This window comes from Girardinichthys multiradiatus, chromosome 1 (assembly GCF_021462225.1).
Source record: "Girardinichthys multiradiatus isolate DD_20200921_A chromosome 1, DD_fGirMul_XY1, whole genome shotgun sequence".
NCBI lineage: Eukaryota > Metazoa > Chordata > Actinopteri > Cyprinodontiformes > Goodeidae > Girardinichthys > Girardinichthys multiradiatus.
The window spans coordinates 47248674-47272036 of NC_061794.1; the positions used below are offsets into that span (position 1 = coordinate 47248674).

The following is a 23363-nucleotide window of genomic DNA, read 5'->3' on the forward strand; positions in this document are numbered from 1 at the left end:
GGTTACCGAGCCGTTACATCTCAGCTTTGAGCCGTTTACCGAAGAAAACCCGGAGGGAACACGAACAACGGGCTCCAACTACCGCCACGGAAGTGAAACGAAGCAGGAGTCTGCGCAACAGTGATCAGAGGTCGAAACCCGCGGAAACAAATACCCGGAAGTCCCGCCCTCCATGATTATACGTCAACGTGGCCGCCATATTGTAAATGGCATTTTGTTGTAAGTTTGCTGCAACACTGAGGCCTTAGTTGCAAAAATCTTTGATGTTTCATATTAGTGAAAGAAAAATATCTAAATAAAATATCATCCAAAAATAAACAGTGAATAAAGAATAAATAAATAAATGGCACAATTATCCCCTAAAAATGACTTTTTGTGATTTCTATTTGCATCCTGTTGTTTTATGGAAGGTGTTTTTCTCTGATTGACATTCTGCTGAACATTTAGCACAAGTAACAGAAATGCTCATGTCAGAGTGGGGATTTAGAAACAAAGTTACACGACATGGTGGAGTAAATATGTGCCATGGGGCTTTGCTATACTTTAAATTTACTCATAAGGCTCTTGATCAAAACAATGTGCTGTCTGACATCTGGACAAACTGTAGGAAGATAGTGGGCTAATGAAGGGCAAAGGTTAGTTCCTTTATTCTTTTGCAATATTTTAAATGACGCTGTTTTGTATAAATTACTGCTGCAGTGATGCTTGAATTAATACATTTCTGTTGGATAATTGCGTTGGACAGGCTGACAGAGGTGCAGGAGCAAATGGGCCGGTCTGCACTGAAGCCAATTCAAGAGGTGCAAACACATTGGAACAGCCCATACCTAATGCTCCAACGTCTTTGAGACCTCGGGGAACCTGCAGGAGCTGCTTTGGAGCAGGCCTACGCACTGACTTTAGACCTCTCATCAAATCAATATGAAATGATTGTCTAAAAGCTGCTGACCCTGTTCAATGCCACATTTGAGCTGTCAGAGGAAAAGATAGTGTCAGGATCAAAATGTATCCCCTTCTATCAGTGCTACACCTTGGGAATTGTCCTAACTCCAGAGGACAGCAGTGGATGAGCCTGAGTAAACAGTTAAGGGAGAAGCTATATACTTTGCAGTCAATAAACATGTCACTGTTGACAATGCTCGATCCTAGGTTTAAACAATCAGGCTCATCAATTCATGTAAATTCAAAATGTATTTATATAGCATAATCAATAACAACCTCAGCAGACCAAAGTGCTGCTCCGCAGTCACTGCATCCAAATCATTTCAAAGAAAGAGAAACCGCCCAAAGTGAAACTGTGGAAAAGTCCTTTTTAAATTAAAATAAATGAAAATCTTGTCCCTGGTAACATACAAAGTAACACAAACATTCACACTCCAACCCTCTCTGCTATTTGTTTCCACTTTGATCCAGGCTCTGTATCATAAATAGAGATTATATATTGACCATATTCAGAATGTACAGGGGTTGGACAATGAAACAAACACCTGGTTTTACCTGGTGTAGGGCCTCCTTTTGCGGCCAATACAGCATCAATTCGTCTTGGGAATGACATATACAAGTCCTGCACAGTGGTCAGAGGGATTTTAAGCCATTCTTCTTGCAGGATAGTGGCCAGGTCACTACGTGATACTGGTGGAGGAAAACGTTTCCTGACTCGCTCCTCCAAAACACCCCAAAGTGGCTCAATAATATTTAGATCTGGTGACTGTGCAGGCCATGGGAGATGTTCAACTTCACTTTCATGTTCATCAAACCAATCTTTCACCAGTCTTGCTGTGTGTATTGGTGCATTGTCATCCTGATACACGGCACCGCCTTCAGGATACAATGTTTGAACCATTGGATGCACATGGTCCTCAAGAATGGTTCGGTAGTCCTTGGCAGTGACGCGCCCATCTAGCAAAAGTATTGGGCCAAGGGAATGCCATGATATGGCAGCCCAAACCATCACTGATCCACCCCCATGCTTCACTCTGGGCATGCAACAGTCTGGGTGGTACGCTTCTTTGGGGCTTCTCCACACCGTAACTCTCCTGGATGTGGGGAAAACAGTAAAGGTGGACTCATCAGAGAACAATACATGTTTCACATTGTCCACAGCCCAAGATTTGCGTTCCTTGCACCATTGAAACCAACGTTTGGCATTGGCATGAGTGACCAAAGGTTTGGTTATAGCAGCCCGGCCGTGTATATTGACCCTGTGGAGCTCCCGACGGACAGTTCTGGTGGAAACAGGAGAGTTGAGGTGCACATTTAATTCTGCCGTGATTTGGGCAGCCGTGGTTTTATGTTTTTTGGATACAATTCGGGTTAGCACCCGAACATCCCTTTCAGACAGCTTCCTCTTGCGTCCACAGTTAATCCTGTTGGATGTGGTTGGTCCTTCTTGGTGGTATGCTGACATTACCCTGGATACCGTGGCTCTTGATACATCACAAAGACTTGCTGTCTTGGTCACAGATGCGCCAGCAAGACGTGCACCAACAATTTGTCCTCTTTTGAACTCTGGTATGTCACCCATAATGTTGTGTGCATTTCAATATTTTGAGCAAAACTGTGCTCTTACCCTGCTAATTGAACCTTCACACTCTGCTCTTACTGGTGCAATGTGCAATCAATGAAGACTGGCTACCAGGCTGGTCCAATTTAGCCATGAAACCTCCCACACTAAAATGACAGGTGTTTCTGTTTCATTGTCCAACCCCTGTAAGTATGAGCGTCAAAACTATCATTCATGTATTTGTTCAATTTAAAGCTTCACACACCGATGTCATCTCATAATCACTCTGCCAGTTTTACATTTATTGTCCACTTGATGGCAAAGTAGAGCAAATGAAGCATCATGAAACTTCGGCTCAGTGGACCAACAAGAAAGCTTCAATGCTTCATCATTATGTGTGGCAGCAGGAAAACACCTAAAAGATGAAGGACAGTGAGTCCCGAGGAGCAGGGTTAGGGACCTCTGACTTAGGGGAGCCACTCGAACACAGGTGTCAAACTCCAGTCCCAGAGAGCCGGTGTCCCACATCCTGAACACACCTTAATCACCTATTTAGGTCATTAGTCTTTTTGATTCTGGTGTGTTGAACTTGGAAAACATTCAAAGGTTGCAGCATATCGGTCCTCAAGGACTGAAGTTTGACACCCCTGCACTAGAGGATCACAGATAATTACTAGATAACCATGTGGTGAACACAGTGCAACAAAATAAAAGTGATAACATCTCCCTTCTTTTCAGCAGGCAGTTTCTTCTTTAATACATCCATGTCAAACAGGAATTTTATTGTATTGTGTTGGTTTATTTGTCATATGCAGGTTAACACACAGTCAACAATGCAATGGGATAAGAAGAACCGTTCAACTCACTATAAAAATAAAAGTACTAATGGTGTGCAATAAAAAAGTACACATTGTGCATCAGCAATAACTAATAAACTGTCACAAATGTGGTTTGGTGCAGTATTATTGTCCAGAGTTCAGTAGTCTGATAGCTTGTGGATAATAACTGACTTTAAGTCTTTTTGTACACGCTGGCAGGCATGTGTACCGCCTGCCAGAAGGTAGCAGACAGAAAAGTCCTTTTGCTGGAAGGAAGGAAGTGACACAGCTTGCACCACCAGCAGGTCTGGTATCTGTCACCCAGATACCTGAAGCTCGCCAGAGCAAACTTCCTGATACTGCATCTAAAAGGAAAGCTTTTGTTGTTTCAGTTGGAAACATTGGTGCTCATTCTGCTTCCTCATACACCCTCCCTGATGGTGGGCAACTCCGGGCCTCTACAGCTAACACCAACGTTTAGACGCATCCCTGCTCCAACACACCTGAAACAAATTTCTTCATCAGGTTTAGCAGCAGTTCAAGTGCTTTGGTGAGTTATAGTTGGAGAAAGGATATATTGGTCGATTCATTTGGCCCATGTCTGCTATAATGTGGGTGTTACTCCTGTTTATCACAGTGAACAAGGAACTAGATGCTGGATACAGGCAGCCTAAATAAACGTCCTCCATAGGCTGACAAAGTTCAGCCTTAGAAATAGGATGAGGAGCTCTATCATCTGGGGGGAACCCACGCATCAAAAGCAGTCAGTTGAGATGTTTTAAGAAAACCGATAAGGATCCTTCCTGGGCATCTCACTTTGGGATGTTCAGTGAATGTCCTACTGACAGGACACACGGGCAAGGACCGTCGCATTTCCCTTCTGACACCCCCGATTAGCCTGAAGAGTGTTCCAGGGGAGAAGGATGTCTGGGTGCTTTTCCTCGACCTTTTACTAGAGATGGAAACTCGAGTAAGAGACTCCAACTTGAGTTTCAAAAAGAAGACTTCTGACTTGACTTAGACTTGTGCTCTAAAGACTCAAGGCTTTGTACCAGTTTTTATCTCCTGTATTGAAGAGTAAAAAGAAGCAGGATGTGAGCTCCAGACTGCAGCTCCAGCAGGTTTTACTGTGAAAGGATGAGCTTGATTATTGGCCAGTGACTTTGGTGGATTATTATGGGATGTTAATGGATGATAATCTGTTCATGTTAGTTGTAGCTTCATAATGATGACCACATGAATGTTTCTCCATCTAGACGCTGAATTAAGTTACTTTGGATCATTTCAGAACAAATTAAACATAACTGACCTCTGACATTCTTTCACTTTTAATCTAGCTGCTACATTACAAAGACACTTCCTGCTGGAAATATCAAAATAAAAGCACTTCCTGTTCTGTTCATCTCATTCATAATGTTGTAATTTATACCTCAAATTTCAACATCTTTACTATTTAGAAGTAAAAATAAAAGCTTTAAATGTGGATTTATTAATTAAAACATATCTTTATATAGTATACAGTGTATACAAACATCAGATTTTAGCCACTGGAATGGATTCTTCTCTGTGTTTCATAATATTCACCAAGGGGCCAACGAAGGAGGTAAAATTCATTAAAGTATTTCGTTATTGATGAAAACGGAGAGTCTGTGACAGCTATACCAAATGTGCAGCAGGTCAAAATGAGAAAGTGTTTGTGTCCAGACCACAAGGGGGTGCTCCAGAGAGGGTATAACAAAGGCAAGTTTTTAAAAGAAGCACGGCTGCTAAGTGCAGAAGGGAGAGGGACATTAACAAATTAACGCCGTCTTCATTGTGTTGAATAAGCAATCTAAAATTTGCTTCGAAGACTTGCATGGTAATCATGTATGGATGGTGGAAATGATAGATGACAGACTGCGACTGTGGGGCGGCCACATTTTGCAGACAATACTCACAATGGCCTAAACTGCAATCAATATAAAGTTTTTTGGGTGAAACGTGTCACTATATCTTTGCCAACATTTGTTTACCATCTGACAGAGAAAACAAATCTTTGTTCGTTACAACACACCAACAAATACAAACGTTACAGAAATGCAAAACGCTCAAGGATGGTATTTCAGTAGGAACAGATGTATACACAAAATGCATTTGTATTTTTTTATAACAGCCTTTGACTGGCTGCAGCAGTCATACAGTTTTATTTCAAGTGTAAAGGGAGCCATAACCTGATCGATTAATGAAGAGATGTGTACTGTAACTTATGAGGTGGTTTTAGAAACCAAAAGTGTATTTCTATGCAAACAGGGAGATCACCACAACACATAAAATACATTTTAAATATTTTAAGGTAAAACAAGCATGATTTAAAACAAGCATGATTACTTCTATGGTGAATTTTCTAATGTTCCCTGCTTTAACAGTTGTCCTAACATTTAAAGCTAAACTCTTTCTCCATCTGTGTGAATTTTTGTGTGTCTCATTAAATGTGACTTTAGGTTGAATCCTAGCCCACAAACATCACACCCAAATGGTTTGGCTCCAGTGTGAATTGTCATGTGTTTATTTAGGTGTGCTTTTTGGTTAAATTTTTGCCCACAAACATCACAACCAAAGGGTTTGTCACCTGTGTGGATTCTCAGGTGTCTTTTTAAAGCCGACTTCTGGTTAAATCGTCGTCCACAAACGTCACAGTCAAACGATTTTATTTCAGAGTGGATTTTCATGTGTTTCTTTAAAGCTGACTTTTGCATTAACCGTTGTCCACAAACATCACAAGCAAATGGTTTCTCTCCTGAATGGATTATCTTGTGCAAGTTTAAATGTGACTTTAGGTTAAATCTTTGCTCACAAACATCACATCTAAAAGGTTTCTCCCCTGTGTGGACTCTTACATGTTTGTTTAAATATGACTTTAGATTAAATCTTTGCCCACAGAAATCACAACTAAATGGTTTTCCTCCTGTGTGGATTTTGGCATGTTTGTTTAGATTTGATTTTTGGTTAAATCTTTGCCCACAAACATCACAACCAAATGGTTTCTCTCCTGTGTGAATTCGCATATGTATGTGTAAATATGACTTCAGATTAAATCTTTGACCACAAACATCACAACCAAAGGGTTTTCCCCCTGTGTGAATTCTCATGTGTTTGTTTAAATTTGAATTTTGGTTAAACCTTTGTCCACAAACTTCACAGCTAAACGGTTTCTCGCCTGTGTGGATTCTCATGTGCCTGCTTAGATGATTTTTCCAATGGAACGTTTTACCACAGTCATCACAGGTAAAACATTTAACACCAGCCTGGACTTTCTTCAGTACACGGATATTTTTCTTCCCTCTCTTCTTATTAACAGGCCTGCGTGAAGACCTTGCAGTGGAATGACATGTCATGTGTCTCTGAAGAGAGCGCTTGTTAACAAACTGTTGACCACACTCAAAGCAGCTCAAAGACTTGGTGACAGCGTGTCCTCCTGACTCGGCAGCTCTGCTCTCCTTCCAGCCATTCTCACTGTCCTCAGTTTCAGACCCAGAGTCTGAAAGCTGTTTCAGCTGAGAGTCCGGATGGTTCACATTATCAAAATCATCATTATCATCGTCGTCGTCGTCATCATCATCATCATCATCACTGACATCAGTCTCTGAAGAGTTGGAAGTGTCTTCAACAGTATTTAGATCCGGGTTCCTGCTGGACTCTGCTCCTCCACACTCCTCTTCTTTAGTTTCCGCTTTCATCTGGTCAGCTGAGCTGATGGGTGGAAGATCTCTGTCTCTTTTTTGGAGCTGATGAAGCTGTGAGAACAGTGGTTTTTCGTCATCATCCTCACTTTTCACAAGAACTACAGTTAGTGGAAACTTGGTGGGATCGGTCTCCTCCTTCACATTGAGCTGCTCTCCCTCCAGACTGGTCCAAGGTTCCTCTTCTTCCTGCTTGATTTGGAGGAGCTCTAGATCCTGCTGGTCACCACCAGGATTCTTTTCTTTAGGAGCATCTTCTTTTTGAATGTCTTTATGAGTATTAAGATCTGTGTTCTCGCTGGATTCTGCTCCTCTAAAGTCCTCCTCATCAGTTTTTGTTTTCATCTGGTCAGCTGAGCTGCTGGGTGGAAGATCTCTGTCTTCTGTTTGGTGCTGATGAAGCACTGAGAACAGAGGTTTATCTTTATCACCACTCTTTATAAGAGCCACAGTTAGTGGAAACCTAATGGCATCAGTCTCCTTCTTCACATTGAGCGGTTTGTCCGGGTCCTCCTTGATGTGAAGCGCCTCTGGCTCGTGGTGGTCCACACGAAAACTCTGCTCTTCAAGAGCCTCTTCTTTAACCACCAGAATCTGCTGAAAATCTTCGGGTAACACTGAAACACAATATGTACATTATAGACAACTGTAACATGTCAATATCTCAGTTCATTACAATTCAGCTTATTAATATAGTCATGACTGATTCTGGCTTTGAGAAGACACAGCAGACTGGTCCAGGAAATCTTTCTATGCCAAACCTGTTAGAAGCAAATATATAGTAAAGAGAATAGTCCCAAGCACTGAACCCTGTGGTACTCCACAAGTAACCCTGGAGTTTGAAGGTGATTTATCATTTACATAAATAAACTGGAATCTGTCAGAAAAATAGGGATGGGTATCTGTCACATTTGAACCAATACGGCATCAATGCCCGGTACCTGGGAATCAGTATCGGTATTCAACGGGACTAATTTTCAGTACTTTTGTGTGTGTTTATGCGGTAATAAATGCTAATTCGTTTATAATAAAATCTCATATTTTTTACAAATTTATTTATCAATATATAATCTTTAATGAATATACCAAAACAACAATAGATGTCGCTAACGGATGCAGACGTGCTAACGGATGCAGACGTGCTAACGGATGCAGGCGTGCTAATGGATGTAGACGTGCTAACGGATGCAGACGTGCTAACGGATGCAGGCGTGCTAACGGATGCAGGCGTGCTAATGGATGCAGACGTGCTAACGGATGCAGGCGTGCTAACGGATGCAGGCGTGCTAATGGATGCAGACATGCTAACGGATGCAGACGTGCTAACGGATGCAGGCATGCTAACGGTGCCAAATGCAGGAGTTGTAGCCGTGGATCTGCGGCAGGAAAAAATTGTGTCTCTTCAACCTTGAGAAAATCAGGTGCTGAACCTGGTGCTTCCTCAGACTGGCCTTGCACTTTGCATCACAAATATTGCAGCGAGCGTAACCTGCCTGGTATTTTGAAAAGTGGAGCCGTACCTTCGAGCACTTTCTATTAGCAATGCTTTGTTGACAATACCAGCGGCTACTGACATCATTACGCTCTTGTCCGTGCAATGCTGTGTTGATGTACGGCGTGGAAAATCGTCCCACTCTTCCACTCCCTGAGCGTCACAATAATGTGTATAGGTACCAAAACAAAGTATGATTTTATGTGAATCGGTACTCGGTAGTACCGATGGAATTCAGTTGGTACCTATAAAAGTACCCAATTCGGTACCTGCTGTTCCCCTGATCCCTACAGCATATTCCAGCCTTTCTAAGAGAATATTATGATCGACTGTATCAAATGCAGCACTGAGATCTAACAGAACCAGAACAGACACAAGTCCATTATCTGAAGCCATAAGAATATCATTAGTGACTTTCAGCAGAGCTGTTTTAGTGCTATGATGAGCTCTGAAACCTGACTGAAACTCTTCAAACAGGTCATTGCTGTATAAATGTTCACACATTTGATTAGCAACTATTTTCTCAAGAATTTTAGATAAGAATGGAAGATTGGATATAGGTCTGTAATTTTTCAAGTCATCTCGATCAAGCGAAGGTTTCTTAAGTAAAGGTTTAATTACAGCTACCTTAAAAGCCTGTGGTACATATCCATTTACTAAGGATAGATTAATCATATCTAAAATGGGGCTGGAAATCAGAGGGAACACTTCCTTAAATACTTTGGTTGGGATTGGGTCTAACATACAAGTTGAAGGTTTAGATGAAGCTAATATTTCTGATAACTCAGGAAGCTCCACAGGATCAGAACAGTCCAAACACAGATCAGGTTCTGCAGTTATTTCCAACGTTGTCTCACTTGCTGAGGATGAAGTAATCATCTTCAGGAGTATGTCAACGATTTTATTTAAGAAGAATCCCATAAAGCCATGACTGCTGAGAGCTAAGGGAATGGACTGTTTTTTCCACATTAAGTAGGACTCCTCTAGATGTGCAGAGCATGTTTTCCTCCCTAATTTTCTTGAGGTCTGTTGTAAAGTATACAGCTCTGAATTAAACCAGGGAGCCAGCCTCCTATGAATTACCTTTTTTTCCAAGGCGCTACATTGTCTATTGCAATGAGGAAATAACACTATGAACAAGAGAATCTACTAGTGAAAGAGAAATTGAATTGCTCTCCTCCTCAGTATGCAGTCACGTTCTGCACAGGCCTGGTAAAAAGGCATACATGAAGCAGATCTAAAACAGGTGTTGCCCTCCCGTGGCTTACGATAATCGATAAATCGGATTTCAAGATGGTTGCTGCTACTCCTCATCAGTCAATACTTCCAGGAATGTAAAAAATTAAAATATTTAGTTAATTTATACTAAAATAACCAATAAGGCAAAATACATCTTAAACTAACAAAGTGCTTGAAGAGAGAGATTTCATGTTCAATGAGCTACACTTTTTGGTCATTCAAGGTGGTGTTTATTTTGCCTTCTGCTCTGGACCCTGGGTTGTATGGAGCACTAATAAATTCAGCCAGATTCCTAGAAAGAAGAGCTGTTCCATCCAAAGTAGGATGAATGCCATCTCTCAATGCAGCCCACGCTGTTTAGGGTCCGACATCGTTTCTGCAAAGTTATAAAGCAAAGCAATACTTATTTTGTGACATTTGATTGGTGTGACTGAATGTCCTTGTGAATAACAATTGTACTGTATTTACTCTTATCCGTTAACATATCTGCTACCATCGGTGGGTATGGTGGCAGACAATCTGATATTCTAGTTCTTTCAGTTTTTTTACTCGTTTTTTTCCTCCTATGTATAGATTGTGATGTAAGTTTTCATGTTTCCTCTAATTCATAGACTAACCGTAACATTTTTGACCACAATTACCCGTCTACAAAATGGGATCAAAATTTCCAGCTACCTACAACAGCAACTCTACAACCCAGCTCTGAAGAAAACCAGTAAAGACCTAAATTATTTATCTGGCAGTTCAGCTATTTTTCTCAACCAATAAGTTTGCTTTTGATAGGATATGAAACGGACATCCCTCAAGATAATAGTAAAACAATGTAAAATGAATAAATAAATAAAATAAAGAATGTTTTAATTTATATTAAAATAAAAACCGCATGTTAAAAAATATTTAAACTCTATTAATAAATAGAAAAATCTTTATTGGGATTACAGTAAATAGGTCAGATTCAAATCAGGATTATTTAAACCTAAATCTGCTGCAGTGTAAAAAATTCAGGGTTGACAACTCAAAAAAATAAAACCACAATCCACTCCTTACTAGGGTAAGAAGATTTAAAAAGGGTTTCAAAAAGTCGCTGTTCCTGCACAGAAAGGATTATGGCCAGTTAGAACTGCAGACCTATAATAAACTCCTGGTACCCGTCCTTAGTGCTGGTCTGCCACATCTCACCGTCACCCCAACTGTTTACAGCTTATCAAATAATATCCTACATAACACATCCCATAATAGTCTTTATGTTTCCATAGTCATCACCAAAAAACTCAGTCCCTGTCAAACTTTGGAAGAATGTGTTAATTTAATACAACTTTTGAAAATGTTCTGCACAAACTAAATAAACTAAACGAAAAAGTCTGGAAACTATTCAATCAGTGAATGCAAAATTATAGATTATTTTCCCACAGAATTTCTCAATATTATGATTGTTACTAAAGAAATATTCTTCAAAACAGTTCATATTAAAACTACTCTGTCTGCTCCTCTATTGCCACCCTCATTCATTTCTTCTCCTTTAAGAAACATCAGCATTTCTTCTACCTAATCCCAGGGGGGTGCGCCGCCCCGCCAACAAGACCGCCTACCCCCTCAAAAAAATCATGACAAGTAATAAATTATTTAACGCCTACATGTGTTCACAAGTTACCAATTCCCTGCAGCAGGAGAGGAACTATATTGTTTCCAACTTATGGTGGAGGAACACGCCTATTTAAGTCTTGATGTAAGGCTGCAGGGAGGGGGAGAACATGAAGAAACGTCAGGGTTCCCCTCGTAGTTTTACTGGAGGTGCAGCGCAGACCTCCTTTCTCCAACAGCAAATAACATTTTTCGCCACACTGCAGTAATTCAAGCCAAAGGAGCCCAGACCAGTATTGAGAACATAAAAATGAACCTGCATTTCAGAAGCCTGACATTTCTGTTCAAATATATCATTTTTAATTGATCTTATGTATCATTACAAGCCTAAATCGGAACTCACCTACAGCATGACAGCATTTTTCCTGAGTCCTCTTCACTTCAGTAATGATCGGCCAGATTATCAAAACTATTAATATAGATAGTGGTGGTGGTCATGTTGGCAATAGCATTTGGTGTTATGGAGGAGGTGGTGCTATGAGCAGAAAGAGCATGGATTTTTGACTAACCATTTAATTATGTTATTTAATTATGCATTTTATATAGAACTCTTTTTATCACAATTGTACATTGAATGAATCAGATGGACAGACCACACTAGGTAATCTGTAATCACATTGTTCTACAATACATGTATTTATTTTAATTTCTGTCCATTTATTTGTAAAGTCTGATCATTCTGTCCTTGTCCTCTTTTATTAATAACAACCCTCACATGTTATAAATGTTGTAAATAGTTAACACATTTAGTAAGAAACCATGGAGATTTCGTCTCTTTTTGGAGCTTTTTAAATAAACGACCAACACTGAAATACTAACTTGAGGAATAAGAAGGAGTTTTCCGAACTTTATTGTAATAAACTGTGTTTGGGTGGAGCTAGAGTCCAGCTTCTGGTTTAAACAAATTGCGATATTTGGATCAAAACGTACAACCCTAGAAGCTAGGCTAAGCTACAAAATCAGACAATAGTTTTACAAATCCTACCTAAGCTGTTCCTAAACTGCAGCTGATATAAAGAATAGAAACATACGAACCTAATCTGTCCATCTGAACATCGGGGCTGAAAACAGCATCCATGTTTCTGTCTCCTCTCCTCTGCTGAGTCCAGTCGCTGTTGGAAACGCTATCTCTACATCTCTGTTGGCTTTTCTTTCTCCAAACCTTCCTTTAGCCCTTACTGAACAGTTAGAGCTCAGTTTTAGCTGTTTCCACCAACAAAACCTAAAGAAAACACGACGAACGAGGCTTCAAATACCCCCTCTGTGCTAAACAGAAGCAGGCGTCTGCGCACTGGCGATTAGGCTGAACCCGGAAGTCCCGCCCAGGATCCCTGCTCTGAGGGAGCTGATCGCATGCGCGTCGGGGACTTACGTCATCTTCGACGCCATATTTCAAGTGGCATTTTTTTGTTTAAAGATTAATATACAATAAAACAAGGCACATTTCACAGCAAAACGATGTGCAGAATTAATACGATAGCCTGAGCAAAAAGTACAAATACAGGTCTTAAATAAAATACAACAACATATTGTGTAAAAATGAAAAATAAAAACATTTCCATTACAACAGGGCAGAAAATTCTCATATTAAATCATTGACACATTAACATAATAATTGGGCTTTTATGTTGTTACCACGACTTAGCACTTTCTTAAATAAAATAAATTAAAACTGTTGAAAAGGGGAGTGAATTTTATATGGGGTAAGAACGCTGTCAAAAACAACGTGTAGGTAAAGACGGAAATGTGTGCATATTAGTCAATAGTTGTGCATAAGTAAAATCCAAAAGAGGTATTGTATATTTTTTCTATAAGAATACAAAATAAAATGTTACAGCTTCAAGAAATTACAAACACAAAGTTCAAGTTTACAGTTGTGGTTTATTCTTTATGAATACAATATGCTATAACAGTTTGTGAATACGATTTATTTTCTATGAGAATATGAATTTACATCAACGACTTGGTGTCACGTGATCTCAGGCTCAGAATATAGTGGGTGGAGTTATACAATGATGTACAGTAGGTGGCGGTATGCACCTCTGAATTTGTTGCGAACCGCCACCAGAAGAAGAGAAGAAGAAGCAGCAGCACTAGCGCCAATATGACGGACCAAGAGCATATATTAACGACATTAAGACATATATAAATTTTTTAACATTACCTGACTTTGTACCGTAGTTTCTTGGTCCGTTCTTTTGGCGCTAGTGCTGCTGCTTCTTCTTCGTCTCTTCTGCTGGCGGATCGCAACAAATTCAGAGGTGCATAGCGCCACCTACTGTACATCATTGTATAACTCCACCCACTATATCCTGAGCCTGAGATCACGTGACACTAAGTCGTTGATGTAAATTCGTATTCTCATAGAAAATAAATCGTATTCACAAACTGTTATAGCATATTGTATTCATAAAGAATAAACCACAACTGTAAACTTGAACCTTATATTTGTAATTTCTTGAATCTGTAACATTTTATTTTGTATTCTTATAGCGAAAATATACAAACCTCTTTTGGATTTTACTTATGCACAACTATTGACTAATATGCACACATTTCCATCTTTACAGACACGTTGTTTTTGACAGCGTTCTTACCCCAAAATTTTAAGAAACGACACTTATGAATACAAAATTTAGCCTAAATTGTTATCAGCATAGAGTAATACTTCATCCCATTAGAATAATTTTTTTATGAAAATTTAAAAGCGGAATCAACTTTTTACACAAGATCCAATTTTTTAAATCTTTCCAAAAACATTTACGACATTGCAATAATAAAAAAAAAGTGTTCTGCTGCCTCAATATCTGAGTCACAAAACACACAGAAGTTGGGATTAATTGTAAATTCATTTTACAAAAAGTCATTATGTTGTTAGTCTTATAAACATATTATTACATTTTCTGTCTAAGTCACACACATTTACAATAAAAGATTATTCTATTGGAGTAATTTCTGAATTATCATGCCTTTAATTAGTTCCATCATAGCAGGAGGGATTGCCTTAAACTTTATTGAACTGATTGCTAGTACATGTTAATGTGTATATGTTGATAAAAACATCATACAATAAAAGGTTTCCGTCTTCCTCCATAAGGTGTAGGACTGACCAAATACCTTTCTCCAACCAGTCAGTGTAAAAGAATGAATTTTGTTTTATCAGGATGCATCTGTTATTCCAAATCGAGACAGAGTATGGCGAAAAGTGTTCAGAAATAAGTTTCCAATATCACAAAACCTGTTTATGAAAGTCTGATAGTTTTATCGGTAATTTAGAGATTTCAAAGTCAAATCTCTTCAAGAATGTAAACCCAGTTTTGTATCCATTTGAGTTTGATGGTGCCATTCATTGGATCAAAATTTATCATTTTCAAACTTTCTTCCTCTAAAGATTTAACTACACCACTTCACCTGATGTAATGGCATCTGTTTCTCCAAATGAAATTAAAGTCGTCTTGGTTGAATTTTTTAATCATTTTATCAGAAATACCCAGAAGACACTGGGTAAATAAACCGAGATAAACTTTCCATTTTAGTGAGAAAAATCTGAACAAAATTAGATACATTTTTCTGGAGCCAACCGCTGAGAATAACTTTACTTTTCTATGTTGGATGACTCTCTTAATTTTCTATCTTTTGAAATATTAATACCTAAATACTTCACCTCTTTTCTAATTGGGACATTACAAACAGCATCAAGGGGATGATTGTGAATAGTCATTATTTCATATTTTTTAATATTAAAATGCAGACCAGAGCACTTTGAAATGTGTGTTCTATCTTTGAGAGAAGGGTCGTGTCATATGCTAGTTGAATAATTATCAGGGAGTTTCCCATCACATTTAACGTTTTGATACTTGAATTATTTTTTATAAAAATTGCTGAAAGTTCTGCCACAGTAATAAACAACAAAGGCAAAGTAGGACAACCTTGACGGATTCCTCTTTTAACATCAAAATGTTTAGAAGTTCCTGAAGACATGTCTGCGTGAAGCAACTGAATCATTTTAAATCTGAAAAAACCAAAATACTCCAATGCTTTTAGAATAAAGGGGTGTTCGACCATTTTGAAAGCTTTATAAAGATCTAAAAAGAAAATAACTCCATCATCCTCCACCAAATGTTTGTAGTCCAAAAGAATCAGTCTCAGATTGTTGTGATTGATCTTTCTTTAAGAAAACCAGACTGTGTATCTCTTATGACCTGAGATAAATCATCGTTTAACCTGTCCTGGGGATGTATGTAAGGCCTGAGTGGTAACTGTCTTTTCAGAGTGCCATTGTACAGCTGATGGTTTTGGTCTATCACTCTCCTGTTGCAACAGAGATTAAATATTTAATCTTACTATAACCGACTGGTTGTCTCGGAGGATTATCTAAAGGTTTTAATTTCCACCACAATGAGGTTCCAGAGTATTTGAATTTTAAGACAACATGTACAGGTCCTTCTCAAAAAATTAGCATATTGTGATAAAGTTCATTATTTTCTATAATGTAATGATGAAAATTTAACATTCATATATTTTAGATTCATTGCACACTAACTGAAATATTTCAGGTCTTTTATTGTCTTAATACGGATGATTTTGGCATACAGCTCATGAAAACCCAAAATTCCTATCTCACAAAATTAGCATATTTCATCCGACCAATAAAATAAAAGTGTTTTTAATACAAAAAACGTCAACCTTCAAATAATCATGTACAGTTATGCACTCAATACTTGGTCGGGAATCCTTTTGCAGAAATGACTGCTTCAATGCGGCGTGGCATGGAGGCAATCAGCCTGTGGCACTGCTGAGGTCTTATGGAGGCCCAGGATGCTTCGATAGCGGCCTTTAGCTCATCCAGAGTGTTGGGTCTTGAGTCTCTCAACGTTCTCTTCACAATATCGCACAGATTCTCTATGGGGTTCAGGTCAGGAGAGTTGGCAGGCCAATTGAGCACAGTGATACCATGGTCAGTAAACCATTTACCAGTGGTTTTGGCACTGTGAGCAGGTGCCAGGTCGTGCTGAAAAAGGAAATCTTAATCTCCATAAAGCTTTTCAGCAGATGGAAGCATGAAGTGCTCCAAAATCTCCTGATAGCTAGCTGCATTGACCCTGCCCTTGATAAAACACAGTGGACCAACACCAGCAGCTGACACGGCACCCCAGACCATCACTGACTGTGGGTACTTGACACTGGACTTCTGGCATTTTGGCATTTCCTTCTCCCCAGTCTTCCTCCAGACTCTGGCACCTTGATTTCCGAATGACATGCAGAATTTGCTTTCATCCGAAAAAAGTACTTTGGACCACTGAGCAACAGTCCAGTGCTGCTTCTCTGTAGCCCAGGTCTGGGGAATGCGGCACCTGTAGCCCATTTCCTGCACACGCCTGTGCACGGTGGCTCTGGATGTTTCTACTCCAGACTCAGTCCACTGCTTCCGCAGGTCCCCCAAGGTCTGGAATCGGCCCTTCTCCACAATCTTCCTCAGGGTCCGGTCACCTCTTCTCGTTGTGCAGCGTTTTCTGCCACACATTTTCCTTCCCACAGACTTCCCACTGAGGTGCCTTGATACAGCACTCTGGGAACAGCCTATTCGTTCAGAAATGTCTTTCTGTGTCTTACCCTCTTGCTTGAGGGTGTCAATAGTGGCCTTCTGGACAGCAGTCAGGTCGGCAGTCTTACCCATGATTGGGGTTTTGAGTGATGAACCAGGCTGGGAGTTTTAAAGGCCTCAGGAATCTTTTGCAGGTGTTTAGAGTTAACTCGTTGATTCAGATGATTAGGTTCATAGCTCGTTTAGAGACCCTTTTAATGATATGCTAATTTTGTGAGATAGGAATTTTGGGTTTTCATGAGCTGTATGCCAAAATCATCTGTATTAAGACAATAAAAGACCTGAAATATTTCAGTTAGTGTGCAATGAATCTAAAATATATGAATGTTACATTTTCATCATGACATTATGGAAAATAATGAACTTTATCATAATATGCTAATGTTTTGAGAAGGACCTGTAAAATATCTCTGCTCCAGAGTACAGCCCCAGAGCTAAAAGAACTAAAAAACAAAGACTCCACACCACATTGAACACATTTAAGCCAATTAATATGCAAGAAATATAGAAAATTCAATATCACAATCTAATACAAAAATTTACACTGAGCTCGTTTAAGGACGCCATGGTTTTCATCTGCCTCTTTAAATGTTTCCGATTATAAACAAATTCCTCTAAGTGTCACGTTGTGGTTTTAGGGTGGACTGAAGCGTAGGCAAGAGCTTGGCAGCAGCATTTTCATCATGATCTTAAGCTTTATTCACAAGTCATGAACAAGCAAAACATAGCAGAACTCACTGCAGGTGCAAGGCATGAGCACAATCGAAACGTCTGCGTTGTACTGCAGGAACGTAGCAAACACTGAGCAAAATTAGGTAATGTGATCGGAGGAACCAGCAAAGGACAAAGAAACAAAACCAACTAATATACTGAGGGAGAACAAAGGCAGGTAATCAAAGGAACTAAGAACAGGTGAGACAAGGAGGCAGGAAGGCAGAGGGAGTAGATGAACCTAATAGAACTAACTGAGGAAAAGGACTAAAGACAAGATAATGAGCAGACCCTAAAAGAAACTATAAACCAAAACTGAAAGAACAAACTGTGAATGAGGCAGAGGAAGCGAGGACAAGAATAAAAGTAAACAATAATAAAAGCTAACCTATAAAGAGGGACTGGAGAATTAAGATAAAGAGAACCAGACTGGGAGGACTAGGAAACAAGGACCAAATACAGTATAACTGAAGAGTAACAGAAAAAGAAACTAATAAGCAGAAGAGTGCAAAGGGGAAGAAACAAATACCTAACCACAATTAAAAAACAGAGAAACCAGATGGAGAACTTATTAAAGAACCCAAGGAAAACAGAGAACAATCATAATAATAATGACAACAATGACAACAAAGAGAAAACCATACTAAGTCATAAGAAAAACAACAGTAACTAAAGGAGCTACGAACGAGGGGAGAAGAAACAACCAAACACTCAAAATAACACTGTGGGTGGTGCAGGGGAACGTCTGGTTGATCCAGTAGTTTTGATGGAAAATGGGTGGTCCAAGAGAGGTTATTGCAAGCGTTAGCTGCAGAGGAGGAGACTGTGGTTGCAGAGGAGGAGACTGTGGTTGCAGAGGAGGAGACTGTGGTTGCAGAGGAGGAGACTGTGGTGGTACTGTTCTGCTTATGTGTCTTATGCCCCTTTTCCATTAGTAATTATTATACTCAACTTAGGTCGGGTTGGTCCTTCACGGTTTGAATACCATGTCAATGTGGCCGGGTCTGTCAATAGCAAGGCGGCCCAACAGTCTAAAGTGTAACGAGGTGTGATTTGTTGTGGCAAAAACAGAAAAACAGCTAAGACTGCATGCTTAGTTTATACCTGCAGTGAGACTCAGAGTTAAAGAAGAGCCAGAGAAGGCTGCGGGCGGCAAGACAAAGCACTCTGGATCAGTACAGGAGAGAGAGGGAAGCCATGTAGCGATATCAAACTGAAAGTTACGAGCTAGAGAACATAAGAAGGGAAGCTATTGATACCTAATGCTAGCTTGCTGTTCTATTCATTTACACAATAAGCCTTGCCTACAACGATTTAACGATTAAAGATATTAGTTATTAATATTTTGTGACTAATGACACCGTGTGTCATTATAATGATGACTAATGACACACGGTGTGTTTTTGGCACGGGTGGGCTAGAACCCGTGGGTTGGAACCACAAGCAAGCATGTACTAAAAGTAGTATGGAAAGAGTAAAAAGTGAGTAGAGCCCAGAGGGTCATCTAATGATGATCCTGAGCCTTGATCTTTGGCTGAAGCAGGAGCTTCAGAGGCTGCAGAAGGAGTAAGAGTCTGACCAAGTGAGACTTTAGTTGAAGTCAGTTTTTTACTCATGTTTTCTGTGTCCTTTAGATATGGACTGAGTGCAGACAGTGATGTGATTGTACTGTTGTTCAGTGGAAGGTTTTTTAACAGAAATTCTACTGCTTTTATATATCCTCCTGTGACGCTATTGTAGACAGTCAAGACCCAATACCTTCTTTCCGAGTGTTCTTTGTTTATTTTATAAAAACAGTATTATCCAACACACAACCTCTTGTCCAGTGCAAGTCTCTACAATGCACATCTGTTTTCAAGATCTCCGTTGCACTCAGTCCAATAGAGTCTTAGACTTTTGGAGTAGCTCCTTGACCACAGCCAACATCTCAACATGCAGTAAATGCACCACTGGATTTTCATGCTGCAGCTTCTTGAGAAATCTCTGGAAGGACATCAGCAGGAAAAAATATAATATAATGTCCATCAAGTCATTGACATCACATATTATGTGCCACAACTACATGTTTCAATTTATTTGACTCAATAATGAACCGATCCATTAAAATAATAGTACATAATCATACTGTTGATTACTACCACTACTAAAGTATCACTAAATTATTCTACCTTTTAAGATGAGTTAAAAACAGAGTTACATATCATTTGTGATGGTATCAGAAGTGCCCAACCCATGTGAGGGAAAAACACACATACAAGGCCTGTGATCTCATATTTTACTACAAATCTTCAAGAGCTCAAGTTGGAAATTTGATTTTAATGCTGCAGATAAACCCTCCTTGAACCGCCACCTTAACTTGGTGGAGGGGTTTGAGTGCTCAAATGATCCTAGAGGCTATGTTGTCTGGGGCATAAATGCCCCTGGTAGGGTCTCCCATGGAAAACAGGCTCTAGGTGACGGGTCAGACAAAGAGCGGTTTGAGAATCCCTCATGACGACTACAGAATCGAGGCACGTGACGTCGCCCGGTACGGCGGAGCCGGGGTCCCACCCTGGAGCCAGGCCTGGGGTCGGGACTTGTCGGAGAGCGCCTGGTGGCCGGGTTGCTCCTTGCGGTACCCGGCCGGGACAAGCCCGAACAAGAGACGCGAGACCATCACCCAGTGGGCCCACCACCTGCAGGGGAACCGTGAGGGACCGGTGCAAAGAGTATTGGGCGGCAGACGAAGGTGGAGACCTCAGCGGCCCGATCCCCGGATGCTTAGGCTGGCTCTAGGGATGTGGAATGTCACCTCGCTGGGGGGGAAGGAGCCTGAGCTGGTGCAGGAGGTCGAGAGATATTGAGCCCACCTCCACGCACAGCGTGGGCTCTGGAACCCATCTCCTCGAGAGGGGCTGGACTCTCTTCTACTCTGGAGTGGCCCACGGGGAGAGGCGGCGGGCTGGGGTGGGTTTGCTTGTTGCCCCCCAGCTCAGCTGTCTCGTGTTGGGGTTTACCCCAGTGGATGAGAGGGTCGTATCCCTGCGCCTTGGGGTTGGGGAGAGGTCTCTGACTATCATTTCGGCCTATGGGCCAAGTGGTAGTGCGGTGTACCCGGCCTTCTTGGCGTCCCTGTCGGGGGTGCTGGATAGTGCCCCTCTCGGGGACTCCATTATTCTGCTGGGGGACTTTAACGCCCACGTGGGAAACGACAATGACACCTGGAGAGGCGTGATTGGGAGGAATGGCCTCCCCGATCTGAATCCGAGCGGTGTTTTGTTATTGGACTTCTGTGCTAGTCACGGATTGTCCATAACGAACACCATGTTCAAACATAAGGGTGTCCATCAGTGCACTTGGCACCAGGACACCCTAGGCAGGAGGTCGATGATCGACTTTGTTGTCGTATCATCAGACCTTCGGCCGCATGTTTTGGACACTCGAGTGAAGAGAGGGGCTGAGCTGTCCACTGATCATCACCTGGTGGTGAGTTGGATCCACTGGAGGAGGAGAAAGCCGGACAGACTTGGCAGGCCCAAGCGCATAGTGAGGGTCTGCTGGGAGCGTCTGGCGGACCCATTGGCCAGGGATGTATTCAACTCTCACCTCCGGGAGAGCTTTGACCAGATTCCGAGGGATGTTGGAGACATAGAGTCCGAATGGACCATGTTCTCCACATCTATTGTCAATGCTGCTGCCCGTAGCTGCGGCCGTAAGGTCTGCGGTGCCTGTCGCGGCGGCAATCCCCGAACCCGGTGGTGGACACCGGCAGTAAGGGACGCTGTCAAGCTGACGAAGGAGTCCTATCGGCTGTGGTTGGCTTGTGGGACTCCTGAGGCAGCTGACGGGTACCGTGGGGCCAAGCGTGCCGCGGCCCGGGCGGTGGCATAGGCAAAAGCTCGGGCCTGGGAGGAGTTCGGTGAGGCCATGGAGAAGGACTACCGGTTGATTCTGTTTGCCAGCGATTCTGGCAAACCGTCCGGCGCCTCAGAAGGGGGAAGCAGCGCTTCGCCAACACTGTTTACAGTGGGGGTGGGGAGCTGCTGACCTCGACTGGGGACATTATCGGCCGGTGGAAGGAGTACTTCGAGGATCTCCTCAATCCTGCCATCACGCATTCCCTGGTGGAAACAGAGTCTGGGGACTCGGGGTTGGACTCTTTCATCACCCAGGCTGAAGTCACCGAGGTGGTTAAAAGGCTCCGCGGTGGCAAGGCTTCGGGTTGGATGAGATCCGCCCTGAGTACCTCAAGTCTTTGGATGTTGTGGGGCTGTCATGGTTGACACGCCTCTTCAACATTGCGTGGCGGTCGGGGACAGTGCCTCTGGACTGGCAGACTGGGGTGGTGGTCCCCCTTTATAAGAAGGGTGACCGGAGGGTGTGTTCCAACGACAGGGGGATCACACTCCTCAGCCTCCCTGGTAAGGCCTACGCCACGGAATTGGAGAGGAGAGTCCGGCCGATAGTCGAACCTCGGCTTCAGGAGGAACAGTGTGGTTTTCGTCCCGGCCGTGGAACACTGGACCAGCTCTATACCCTCTACAGGGTACTCGAGGGTTCATGGGAGTTTGCCCAACCGGTCCACATGTGTTTTGTGGACCTGGAGAAAGCATTCGACTGTGTCCCTCGTGATGCCTTGTGGGTGGTGCTCCAGGAGTATGGAATCGGTGGCTCTTTACTAGGGGCCATCCGATCTCTGTACAAGCGGAGCAGGAGTTTGGTTCGCATTGCCGGCACTAAGTCGGACCTGTTCCCAGTGCATGTTGGACTCCGGCAGGGCTGTCCTTTGTCACCGGTCCTGTTCATAACTTTTATGGACAGGATTTCTAGGCGCCGCCAAGGGCCGGAGGGGGTCTGGTTTGGGGACCAGAGGATTTCGTCTCTTCTTTTTGCAGATGACCTGATCCTGCTGGCCCCATCTAGCCAAGACCTACAGCATGCACTGGGGCGGTTCGCAGCCGAGTGTGAAGCGGCTGGGATGAAGATCAGCTCCTCCAAGTCCGAGGCCATGGTTCTCGACCAGAAAAGGGTGGCTTGTCCTCTTCAGGTTGGAGGGGAGTTCCTGCCTCAAGTGGAGGAGTATCTCGGGGTCTTGTTCACGAGTGAGGGAAGAATGGAGCGGGAGATCAACAGACGGATCGGTGCGGCTGCCGCAGTAATGGGGGCGCTGTGCCGGTCCGTTGTGGTGAAGAGAGAGCTGAGCTGAAAAGCTACGCTCTCGATTTACTGGTCGGTCTACGTTCCTACCCTCACCTATGGCCATGAACTTTGGGTCATGACCGAAAGAACGAGATCCCGGATACAAGCGGCTGAAATGAGCTTCCTCTGTAGGGTGGCCGGGCGCTCCCTTAGAGATAGGGTGAGGAGCTCGGCCATCCGGGAGGGGCTTGGAGTAGAGCTGCTGCTTCTCTACATCGAAAGGAGCCAGTTGAGGTGGCTTGGGCATCTACACCGGATGCCTCCTGGACGCCTTCCTCGGGAGGTGTTCCAGGCATGTCTCACCGGGAGGAGGCCCAGGACACGCTGGAGGGACTATATCTCTCGGATGGCCTGGGAACGCCTTGGGCTCCCCCCGGAGGAGCTGGAAGAGGTGTCTGGGGAGAGGGACGTCTGGGCGTCTCTGCTGAGTCTGCTGCCCCCGCGTCCCGGTCCCGGA

At 42.3% G+C, this 23363-nt stretch overlaps 1 protein-coding gene across 1 annotated transcript; it reads right to left on the reverse strand.

The window, feature by feature from the left end:
* Positions 1–4789: 4789 nt before the first annotated feature.
* LOC124877213 (zinc finger protein 260-like) lies at positions 4790–12703 on the reverse strand. The gene is made up of 2 exons (XM_047380280.1): positions 12448–12703; positions 4790–7657 (listed from the first exon to the last, which is right to left on the reverse strand). The coding sequence occupies exons 1-2, from the start codon at positions 12488–12490 to the stop codon at positions 5745–5747; spliced, it is 1956 nt and encodes a 651-aa protein (XP_047236236.1). The 5' UTR covers positions 12491–12703; the 3' UTR covers positions 4790–5744.
* Positions 12704–23363: the final 10660 nt, after the last annotated feature.